Here is a 12,610-nt window from a genome sequence, read left to right on the forward strand (position 1 = left end):
ATGATGAACTGAACTTTTGAGATGGTTTTGAGACTTTTGATCACCCGAGGCGAAGGCGAGGATATTGTTTTAGGCCCTTGAAGCACAATCTGCTATTTACCTCAAATAGTAGATCATGCACCCAAGGCTAAATATAAGGGCATAAAATAGTAGTTATAAATATTTTAGATTATTTCGAGAAAAGCAGGAACGTAATTCATTTCACAGTTCATTGTTAATCAAGTACATATTGCCATTAGAAGATTTTTTGTGGTACAGATTTTTTGTACATTTTTTATAGTACAGGTTTATTTTGATCTGAAAATACGATGTTTACACAGAAAAATACTTGGAAAAGAATTGATATAAAAAAAAAATATTTCCGAGTGTGTACGGTTTTTAAAATAGCTAGGCCTTACTTCACCATTCTCATTTGACATTGGTCAAATAATTAATCTGAGAGTTAAATGGATCTTTTTACAATAATTAATGACAATAAAAAATCCAAAAAAAAAAACAAATGTTCTTGTGCAATTTTGTAGAAAAAAGCGATGTTTTTTCAAAATTGTACTGGTTGTCTAACCAGTACAATTTTTGGAAAAACCGATCCGAACTGTTTTATAAATACATCCAAGGGGAGGGGCATAAGATAAGCCCTCGGAAAATACAGTAGGGATCTTGCTCGACCTAACCAAAGCATATGACAAAGTATCATTCAAAATATTATTGTCTAAGCTATATGAATGCGGAATTGGGGGTTTCTTAAAACTGGTATAAATTCTACTTACAATAAAGACAACAGCTGGTCCAAATTCGAAACCATAACTTAAGAATTCGGAAAACTCTGAACGTGAAATCGGAGAGACGTTTCGTTTAGGGATCACTTCCTCAAAGAAGAATACACAGATATGTCTTGTTTATGATATATATATAATTAAATATATATATTAAAAAAATTGACATATAATACCAATCACCCGCCATCAACAAAAGATCGCCACAAGCTTCAAATTAACTATAACAAAACTAAATCAAAACAAATATATTATTACTCAATTAGGTTATTAGATTAACCCGCAAGCTATCGACAGTATTATTAGTGAAATGGCATAAATACCAACGCCAGTCCTTATTACTGCGACTCCATGTAGTAAAACAAAAATGTTTTTTGTTTCAGAGATCATGTATATAGAAACCCTACCGCTCGTGGTTTGGACGCTCCTAGTAACATCAACGCATGTAAGTACTCTAGTATTTTTATTATGTAAATTTTCCAGAAACTTATATTAAAATCGAAACAATTTGAAGCAGCCTGACATCATCATCATCATCAACATAATATAAACCCATTACCGGCCCGGCAGAGGGCACGGGTGTCCTCCCAGATTGAGAAGGGGTGAAGGCCGATTGGTGGACTCCGCACACTCTGAGAATACTCAGGCATGCAGGTTTCCTCACGATGTTTTTCCTTCAAAAACGTAAGTTAGAAAAGTAAGAGGTGTAGGCTGGGATTCCAATTAGGCCCCCCGAAAGCGAAGCCGTAGTTCTGCCCAATGGGCTATTAATCTTTTCAAATATTTATGCAATAGTTATAACTTTACAGTTTGGCTAACTCTGTACGAGAAACTATCGACACGATATCGAGCTGTTTTAAAGTCATGCGTGACATCACAGTATATTTCAAACAGTATGTCTGTTTGAAATATAATGTGATTATTTAATTTTAAGTTTAATTAATAAAGGCATTAACATTTCAGGTGGCGACGCAAAACCAATATGGAATAGGCTTAGGAATAAAACGAGAAATATTTTTCTTAAATTTAGAAAATGGTTACTTCGGTTGCCAAGCAAACGAATCAACACATATATTACAATTGTACGAATTATCTAAATTATGCGACGGTGTGCCGGATTGTTATAAGGCATCCGACGAACTTCGAACAGAATTAAAATGTTCAGGTAAAACATTTAAAATTACAATCACTAACTATTTTAAAATATAAAAAAAATAGCAGCAGCTGCGAAGTTTTACTCTGTTTTTAGTCAAGGCGATGGGATTTCACTTACCATCCGTCAATTATCTATATTTTAATACGTGAAGGAAAAACGGACGGACTAGTTTGAAATTTCCCATACTTATAGTTTATGCAGAGAAGGAGTGCAGAATAGAATTAAAATTGATCATAATAAATACATTAAAGGAATAAAAAAACATTACATATCTACACAAAATAGAGACACACATACTCTATTCTTATCATTTTTTGTTTGAAAAAAAATAGGGAAATGGTCAACATTGTTAGTGTTAGCAAAATCCGTGATAATAGAAGTATAGTCTTAGACAATAGAACCATAATAATGTTCAAACCTTTTATTAAATTATTATGGCCACTGGGCCACCACTAGTTAAAAAGTCGATGTTATGGTTAACACTTCGTTATTTTTATAAAAACTTTATATAGTTCTTGCTCTAAAATAACTCATCTGAAGAAGTTGAGGATCACTTATCATAAATATTTATGAAGTAAACTTTTGTATTTTTAAGATGATTGTACCAAAGATGACGGAGCGCGTTGTGTAAATGGTGCCTGCCTCAGCGGAGTATGTTATTGTAACGACGGATTCGGTGGATGTAACTGCCAAGAGCTCGGTAAGTTATTGTTAACTTTTCGTTTAATTAAAACATACGCGCATTAAACGACACATGATGTCGAAAGGAGGTTGGATAAACGATAACAACCTGAAAATAGTTATTGCTATTTTTGAATGAAGCATTCATAGAACATGATAAGTTATACGTTAGTTTGTAGGTAACAAACTAACGTATGAACTGAATATAAATTTTATGAATATTGGCATTTGTAACTCTATTATTAGCGAACCTTTGAGCATTTCGGCAATGAAATTTTATAGATATGTTGGTGATTCTCTCAAATTGTTTTAGTTTGAGATTTATTGGTATTTAGGATTCATAAAGTGGGTAATGATGAGGCTGACATATAGGTAACCTATAAAAGTCCCTAAGTAAATAGTTTTTAAAAAGTATGAAAATAATATATTTGCAAGGCTGCAAATTTGTTCTTTGGCACGATTTTCTTGTATTGAATAAATATAGCAAGCGAAGCACTCTTAAGTGCGTAGCATTAAACTTCGGCGCATTGCACGATCAAAGATACTTCACGATCAAAGATACATAAAAGAAAATCAAGAAAAAATTAATTCTGAGAGCAACAATAGATTCAAAGGCATTTAAATTAGAATTTTACGGCAGTGCGAAACTTAAAACTTTTCATCTTAAATTATTTTAATAATTAAATCTATACTAATGTTATAATAGAATGGACTCTGAAAGTACTAGATCTATTTTAACCACTTCTTCGCCAGAAGAAAGTTAAACTATCACCTAGTTAGTACACACTACACCTAGGCTATACTTTGTGTGTAAAAAAATTGGATATCCTTAAGAAAAAAGCAAAAATGTAATTTAAAGTAGCAAAATTTTTCCCTTGCGCCTTTCCTTCCATCCTTTGCGCTTAAAAAACTCTTAATGATAAATACAAAAATACCGCAACGAAATATATCTGACTTTTATTGTTCGGTCGCAATAGCAGCTTTTGTTTTTTAAAATTTTATTACATTGCCGGTAGAAATAAAAGTTACATTAGTATTGCAATATTAATTCGTAATCAACTATATTATACTTTTATCGTAAATGGTATTAATGTAGCAGTAAAATACTTTTTAATTAATTCGAATCGGACCTTTAATTTAAAGTTCGGACGCATCGGGTGTTTAAAATTTAAGGACGACACGTAAAAATACCAGTTCGATTTAGATACACTTGCTTGTACTTTTTAAAAACTACAACCGATTTTGTTTACAAAAATCCACATCTTAAAAATATCTGTAGAACTACACCTAAATTTTATCCCACACACCTACCTCCCAATCCCATAATACTGTAAACTGTTCCAACGGGTTGCTTTAAAAACCAAATCATAAGCGGACGAAGTTGCGGAGAACAGTTAGTCTTCAATAAAGTAGTAAATAATCAGCGTTTTATCATTAGCATTACGCCTAACTACAAAATGGAACATTTTACCTATATGAACTTAAACTTGATTCTGCTGCAGTTTTCAGTAAAGCTATGTTATTTTTGGGGGACTGCTACTTTCTATATAAAAGAAAAGAGTCGCAGAGCTAGTAAGATGAAATTAATATTATTTGAATAATAAAGAACTTTTTTTTCAGACGTTAATGAGTGCAAAAACAGGCCATGTGATGTATTTGCACACTGTACAAATACCGTCGGCAGTTTTCAATGTTCCTGTTTTCCTGGCTATGTAGGCGACGGTTTTACATGTAAAGGTACTGTGGGAATTTCACTATTAAATAAATTCTCCATTGATTATAATTGAATATGTAATCTTATGAAATTGATATAAGTAAAAACGTAGTTACCTACCAGCCAATACATTGAATTATTTCCAGAATGTATTTTCTATTATTTTATTTTTATACAATTCTTGTTTAGATATAAATGAATGCGAGGATCCAGTAATATCTGCGCGGTGCGTAGAAAATGCTGAATGCTGCAATTTGCCCGCTCATTTTATTTGCAAATGTAACCGAGGTTTTGAAGGAGATGGAGAAGAGGAATGTCGAGGTACCTTATTCTTATAAAAAATATATGAAAACATTGAAAATAATTTGTTGCAAATTGTCCAGCCCGCGAACTTCTAATTACAAAATCAAAGTTTCTCTTTAACCGGATTTCTTATATTTAAAAAAATTAGTATACACTCACGCTCGCTCATGAACACACGCTGATGAGAATATAATAACTGATTGTTCTGTTTATTTTGTATTTGTTCGTATTAATTCGTTGTCACAGTTTAGATTTGTAAGTTATATTTTGAATTGAAATCAATATTTCTATAATAATAATACTGTTTTAGATATTGATGAATGCCAGCACCCAGGTGCTTGTGGTGCTAATGCAATATGCCAAAACTATCCAGGAAACTACACTTGTGCCTGCAAAGCGGGATACACAGGAAATCCTTTCGATGGTGTAAGTTACTGTTTTTAGATTTTTATAATCCATTGTTTTATTTTTACAGCGCCATTGTCCAAGTAGAAACTTGGGTCATGTCCCAAATCCCTTATTAGGGTACTATTTTATACTGAGATTAATTCATCCTCATGATTAACCCATATCGGGCAAGGGTCTCCTCTATAAATGAGAAGGGGTTAGGCCGAGTTCACCACGCTTTCCAATTGCGGACAGGCTAATGATAATTTTATCTGTTGGGCAATTAGTTGTGCTTAATGAAACTGTATTATTTCCTTTCTGTTTCAGTGTGTCGATTTGGATGAGTGTAGTAATGGGGATGCATGTGGACTTGGAGCTATTTGTCGCAACGTCGAGGGCGGTTATGAGTGCAGCTGTCCACCAGGCTACGAGGGGGACCCGCGTATTGCGTGTCATGACCACGATGGATGCAAGCGAGCTACTTGTGGCAGAGATGCACTTTGTGAAAACCTATCTGGCGCATACCGTTGTTTTTGCCCACCAGGCTTTGAAGGCGACCCAAACAAACAGTGCACTGGTAAGGTCCTTAAACAATGCGCGAGTAGGTGTGACCACTCTAACTACTGGTTTCTAATGACTAATGCTTCTGTGTACTATTAATTCATTCATTGCTCGTGAAGACGGGCTGAGTACTACCGCAATGGACGCGCGGTAGCCTCACGCTTTTACTAATCTAACAAGTCATAACATTGACATTTTCTTTCTAAAGTAACACTTTTCAGTTTGGAAATCGACGTCTCTGATGCTTTCTGCTGAATTAGATTTTCTTTTTGGAGAAAACAAAGACTTGCTGAACTTGGGTGTAATAGGTTTTATCGTTGTAGGACTTGCATTGTTTATTATGGATTTCTTTTGCTAGTTTGGATCTGGATCTTCTATTTTGGCAAGCCTTCTTTCATCACTATCATCATTTCCTGTGTGCCTGTAACTTCTTCGTAGTAGCAGTCGGCGTACCTACTGCGTGCGTATGTCATAAATCTTTCACACAGATTGTATATGTAATAAGACGTGAGTTATTTTTTATACCAGACTTGGATGAATGTAACAGTAGCCATCCTGTATGCGGCGTACATGCCGTTTGCACCAATACCATTGGCAGCTACGTGTGTAATTGCAAACCAGAGTACACAGGCGATGCGCACACTCCCAATGGTTGTCACGATGTGAATGAATGTGAAATACTTGAACATCCTTGCGGAATGCACGCCGTTTGTGAGAACACTGATCCTGGATATAACTGCAAGTGTCCACAAGGATATAGAGCAAAACCAAGTCCTCAAATTGCTTGCCAACAGGTAATTTTTGGTTTTAACTTTATGGTACGTATTAAATGAGTTCATGTAATCATGTTGTATATTTTTTTTCTGCAGATGGATGTAAATACGCTATGTAAATCTAATTTTGACTGCACGAATAATGCTGAATGTATAGAAGAACAATGTTTTTGTAAAAATGGTTTTGATGCCAAAGGTTCTATTTGTATTGACGTTGACGAATGCAGTAATAGTTCTAAATGTGGAGAAAATGCATTATGCTTGAATTTACCAGGCAGTTATAAATGCGAATGTAGCGCTGGCTACGTTGGATCTCCGCCACAAACGATGTGCCGAGCACCGTGTGAAGATATACAATGTGACGAACATTCCTATTGTAAACCAGACGGACGCGATGTTTACTGCATTTGTGAAGATGGCTGGACGTTTGATCCTAATGATATATCCGCTGGTTGTGTTGACATTGATGAGTGTAATGATTCATTGGGATATTCTGGACGTTGTGGGCTCAATGCACAATGTTTAAATACCATAGGAAGTTTTATTTGCAATTGCCCTGAAGGTTATAGTGGCGACTCTTACAAAGAATGTATTGATATCAATGAATGTTTAAATGAAAATTCATGTGGGGTAGGGGCAAACTGTGTCAATCGACCAGGCTCTTTCACTTGTGACTGTCCTGATGGAACGTTACCAGACCCCGAACCTTTCATAAAATGTTCTGAAATTCTTACTTGTAAACACGACAATGATTGTCCTGGAAATTCTCTTTGTGACCAGAATAGAAAATGTCTATGTCCAGAACCAAACATTGGAAATGAATGCCGACGTAAGTTTTAAATTACAATATTATTTACTATTATTTATTCTCAATTTTATATAATATAGGTAAACAGATATACTTTATAGAACTCTGGTACTTTCATCAATGACTGAATTAATTACCTACGTGCCTATAAACCACAACAGAAGTGTCTTGATAAACTATAACTGTATTATGTGAAATATCATTCACCTTTTCAAGCAATATCGACATTTTCCTAAATATCCTAATGGCTTAATTCTTTTCCACTTAATGTTGAGTATTTTCTTTCAGATCCGTGCGAGAATTTAAGTTGTGGAAGTAACTCAGAATGTCTTTTAAGTAATCAAGTCGCCCAATGCACATGTCGAAGTGGTTTTACAGGAGATCCATTGTCTTCTATAGGATGTCAGGATATCAATGAATGTGACGTTAGTCCTTGTTCAATGGGTGCTGTATGTAAAAATCTACCAGGACATTTTCAATGTGAATGCCCCGGAAATTTCAGTGGAGATCCTTATTTAAATGGGTGTATTATCAGCAAAACACCTAACGAGTGTAGTAATGTTAACCCATGCCCTTACGGTGAGCAGTGTATTCTACACGAAGGTGAATATGTTTGTATTTGTTCGCAAGGATTTTCTCGCAACAAGGAAACCAGTTCTTGTGAAGACATAAATGAGTGCACCCAACTCGGACGTACTCCTTGTGGAATAAATGCTATATGTAAAAATTTACCCGGTAGCTACGAATGTAAATGCCCCCCAGAATATAGCGGTAATCCGTACAACCTATGTGAAATTTGTGACGACGTCAGTTGTCAATGCCAACCTCCGTATAAGCTCGTAGATGGAAACTGCGTTTTGTCTGGTTGTTCTGTTGATAAAAAATGTGGGAGAGGAGCAGAATGCATCATTATTTCAGATGGAGTTAGCTATTGTGCTTGTCCTGCCGGCTTTATACAAAGTGGTGATGGCTCTTGTGAAGATATCAATGAATGCACTTTTGGCCAACCAGTTTGTGGTTTCGGGGCAGAATGTATTAATATCATTGGATCCTATACCTGTAAATGCCCACCCGGTTACGGGAGGGATACTATAGCCGGACATTGCAGTCTAGATCAAAAAAGGTGCATAAGCGATTCTGATTGTTTCGCTAATGAAAAATGTGTACAGCCAGGTAATTGTGTGTGTCCTCCGCCATTTTACCTAGATGTGACAGATGGGCAAAAATGTAAAAGTCCTTGCGAAAGGTTTGTTTGCGGTATCAATGCTAAATGTACACCTAGCGATCCTCCTAAGTGTATGTGCATGCCCGGTTTTGAAGGAGATCCATATACCGGTTGTACAAATAGAAATGAATGCCATAGTGCCCCTTGCGCATATGGTGCAATTTGCCACGACAAGGTGGGAGGTTACACTTGTACTTGTCCAGATAATATGGTCGGCGATCCATACAAGTCAGGATGTAAGTAAAAGCCATATTTTTAGTTTTTATGCGCCCATACCGCAATATTTTACAAAATTTAATGGATTTTATTGGAAAATTTATGTAATAGAAATGTACTTTTAGGCACTCTAGATGGAGAAATGACACAAAGACAGTTATGTAGTGGAAATATCCAATGCCCCAACAATCTCGCTTGCTTAAATCGCACCTGTATGTCTCCATGCCTAACTGTTTCTTGCGGCCCCAATGCATTTTGTGAAGTCGAAAATCACGCGGCCTGGTGTCGCTGCAGTCCTGGTTACACAAAGCCTGAAGGAGGAAAATGCATCTCTGGCAAGTATTCGTATTTATATTAATAAGTTAACTCCTAAACTTTCTTCCAATTAAAAAAATCACAATACTTCTAAAGATGTAAACATACATCGAGCCTTTTATAGAATATTTTAATAAACCCTTTGAATTGTCTGTTAAGCTAATTCAGCGGTAAAGGTTCGATATAAATATAAACCACAAATATTCTGGAAGTTCTTGGTGTGTTCTGTTAATTTTAAAATACCTATTAATCGTTTTTCTTGAATTTTAGGATGTGACGATTATTCTTGCGCTTCAGCTGCTCAATGTATCATATCAAAAACGGGACCAACATGTGTTTGTCCGGAAGGAATGGTTGGGAATCCATTCCCTGGTGGAGCTTGCAGGAGAGATATTTGCGGGTCAGGATTACCTTGTGAAGAACCGTTGAACTGTATAGCTGGTCGATGCCGACAGCGTTGTGAATCAGTTGTGTGTGGAATAGGTGCATCATGTGATGAAACCAGCGGTCGTTGTATTTGCAATACATATTTTGTTGGAAATCCAGACTTATTATGCATGCCACGTAAGTTACACAACAGTACCAAATATTTGTCCTTTTCATCACTTCTTTTTATTAATTAATATTCTTTCACAGCTGTTGCACCTCCAAATTGTGAGCCAACATGTACTGATAATGCACATTGTACTTATGGCCAAATTAATATGTGCAAGTGTGACAAAGGTTATACCGGAAATCCATACGTAAAATGTCTGTCAAGAAAACAAATAACTTGTGCAACTACTACTTGCGGAACCAATGCAGTTTGTCAACAAACTAAGACTCATGTCGAATGTTTGTGTCCACCAGGCTATGTGGGTAATCCAAATTTACAATGTATAGATATAGATGAATGCAGCTCTAGACCATGTGCTGAAAATGCAATTTGTATCAATACTCCTGGAAGTTATAGCTGTATTTGTAAGAGCAAATACATCGGCAACCCTTACGAATTATGCACACAAGTTTCAATTTCTAAGTGTGTCGATGGATCTGTTTGCTCGTGTTCTCGCAATGCAACGTGTCCTGAAGGGTTTATGTGTCAAAATTCTAAATGCATTGATGTCTGTCAATCTATTATATGTGGTCCCAATTCAATCTGTGAGGAAGGACAATGCGTATGTCTACGAAGCTACACTGGAAATCCAAATGATTTAATGCAGGGTTGCAGTCTTGATAATAAATGCATCACAGATATTGATTGTGAGAATTCAGAAATATGTTTTCAAATAGGAAGAACGGTTCGAAAATGCGTAGACGCATGTACAAAAATTCAATGTGGACCAAATTCTTTGTGTGTCAGTACTAACCACCAAGCTCATTGCATTTGCGCTGAAGGATATATAGGCAATCCTAGTGACGTTAAGTCAGGCTGTCACTTGGAGCAAAGAGAACCAAATCAAGAATGTAACTTAGATAGTGATTGTAATGCACCACAAATTTGCTTTTCAATAGACGGAAGTGGTAATAAAAAATGTCTTGATTTGTGCTCTACAGTTGCCTGCAGTCCAAATGAGATCTGTAATATTGTAGATAATGTTGCTCATTGTGAGTGCAAGAATGGTTTTATTTGGAATCCAATAAGCTCAATGTGTGAGCAACCAACAACACCGAATTGTGAAAACGACGATGATTGTGACGACACTAAGTCATGTCAAAAGGATGTACTCGGTGTAAAAAAATGTGTGGATAACTGTTCCGTATTTACGTGTCCGCAAAATTCAAGATGTGTGACGAAACTACACAAAAGTCAATGTCAATGTTTAGCAGGTTTTATTGGAAATCCAAACGAACGCGATGGTTGTTCACTTATTGATAAAAATGAATGTATAAACGATGTTGAATGTAAAGAAAACGATATCTGTAAAGATATAGGAAGTTTAAAGAAGTGTGTCCCGGCATGTCAAGATATAGTTTGTGGACCGAATGCTGTTTGCGTTACTAATAATCACGTAGCTAAGTGTCAATGTCCATTGGGCGCTTTTACAGGCAATCCAGATGATCTCGATAAAGGATGTCAATCAGTTCCATGTGTTTACAATATTGACTGCCATTCTCATGAAGTTTGTAACCGTATTACCCACGAATGTATTAAGGTGTGTACAGAAAATAGTTGCGGAGAGAATTCTGTATGCATAGCAGAAAATAACAAATTTAAATGTCAATGCTTACCCGGATATCTTCCTGATCCATTACCTGAAATCGGTTGTAGAAAAACGGAATTATGCAATCCTAACCCTTGTCATGAAACCGCAATTTGTGAACCACGGTCCTCAACTTATATTTGTAAGTGCCCTCCTGGTCTCATTGGAGAGCCTAAACACGATGGTTGTCATAAGCAAGTTGATTGTCCAAAAGGGGATGTTGACTGTCCCGACGAATCCGTTTGTGCTAATGGTATTTGCATTAACCCATGTGAAGGTGCTTGCGGTACGAATACTTTATGTAAATTTGTAAACAAAAAAACCGTTTGTTTATGTGCCGATGGTTACGAAAGCACGATAGATGGTAAATCGTGTAAGAAAAAAGTGATAGCATGTGCAAACGATGTCGACTGTGACGGTGATATCTGCCACAATGAACAATGCTTTTCAGCTTGTAAGAATTCTAGTCATTGTGATTCCGGGGAAGAATGTTTTAAAAACTACTGTGTTACTAGATGCCAAAAACATGATCAGTGCAGCATTGGACAAGCTTGTGTTGAAGGTCAGTGCTTAATTGGATGTAGAACCAATGAAGTTTGTCCAAGTGAAGAAGCATGTATTAATAGTAGATGTGTAAATCCTTGTTTGGCGACAAGAGTTTGTGGCCCTAATGCTATATGCTCGAGAATTAACCATAGCACAAAATGTGAATGTCCTGATGGATTCGAGGGATCTCCGACGCCACAGCAAGGATGTGTACGAAAGCCAGCAAGTTGTACTAGAACATCCCAGTGCCCACCGGATCACATGTGTATTGGATTTCTTTGTCAAGTTCCCTGTCAAGATAATTCTAATTGTGCAATGGGAGAAATATGTAACGACAATAAATGCAATAAAATATGTCACACTAGTAGTAATTGCTTACATGGTGAACACTGTAGTGCTGGAGTATGTATTCCTGGTTGCAAAAGCAACTCTGACTGCCCCAATAATCAACTTTGTGCTTCAAAAGAATGTTATTGTGCTGCAGGGTTTAAAATGATAAACAGCGAATGTTTAAATCTTGATGAATGTCTTAATAGCCCATGCCATCCATCAGCTCAATGTATAGATACTGAAGGATCTTTTAAATGTATTTGCCCTACTGGTGCAATTGGCGATCCTTATAAAACTGGTTGTTTGCTTCCGAATCAGTGTAGACAGGATAGCCAATGTGATGAATCTCTAGCTTGTATTCGAGGAAAGTGTTCAAATCCCTGCCGCACTAACGGTTGTGGCCATAATGCTCTTTGCCAAGTTAATAATCATAGGACAACATGTACTTGTGAAAAAGGACATTTGGGCAATCCCTTCGATAGGAAAATTGGTTGCTTTAAAGTTGAATGTATTGATGATTTAGACTGTGCTAATGATAAATACTGTAATCCTGAAAGTAATAAATGCTCTGGTAAGTAAATTGTATTAATCTTTTGAACATTTGCTATTCTTATTAATAGTAAAGTAACAAAAAGTAAT

The 12,610-nt window shown here is 36.2% G+C and overlaps 1 protein-coding gene across 1 annotated transcript in view; it reads left to right on the forward strand.

Annotated features, from left to right (window-relative positions):
- LOC120624656 overlaps positions 1-12,610 on the forward strand; it is a 111,844-nt gene that overhangs the window by 15,448 nt on the left and 83,786 nt on the right. Inside the window, exons 2-14 of the mRNA XM_039891324.1 lie at positions 1,157-1,218; positions 1,737-1,938; positions 2,525-2,629; positions 4,231-4,347; positions 4,514-4,645; positions 4,938-5,053; positions 5,342-5,591; positions 6,104-6,369; positions 6,445-7,177; positions 7,445-8,617; positions 8,723-8,932; positions 9,183-9,476; positions 9,549-12,542. Coding sequence (XP_039747258.1) covers positions 1,162-1,218; positions 1,737-1,938; positions 2,525-2,629; positions 4,231-4,347; positions 4,514-4,645; positions 4,938-5,053; positions 5,342-5,591; positions 6,104-6,369; positions 6,445-7,177; positions 7,445-8,617; positions 8,723-8,932; positions 9,183-9,476; positions 9,549-12,542 — 6,649 coding nt within the window. The 5' untranslated portion in view covers positions 1,157-1,161. The remainder of the gene's footprint in view (positions 1-1,156; positions 1,219-1,736; positions 1,939-2,524; positions 2,630-4,230; positions 4,348-4,513; positions 4,646-4,937; positions 5,054-5,341; positions 5,592-6,103; positions 6,370-6,444; positions 7,178-7,444; positions 8,618-8,722; positions 8,933-9,182; positions 9,477-9,548; positions 12,543-12,610) is intronic.

The sequence above is a fragment of the Pararge aegeria genome, chromosome 6, assembly GCF_905163445.1.
Source record: "Pararge aegeria chromosome 6, ilParAegt1.1, whole genome shotgun sequence".
NCBI lineage: Eukaryota > Metazoa > Arthropoda > Insecta > Lepidoptera > Nymphalidae > Pararge > Pararge aegeria.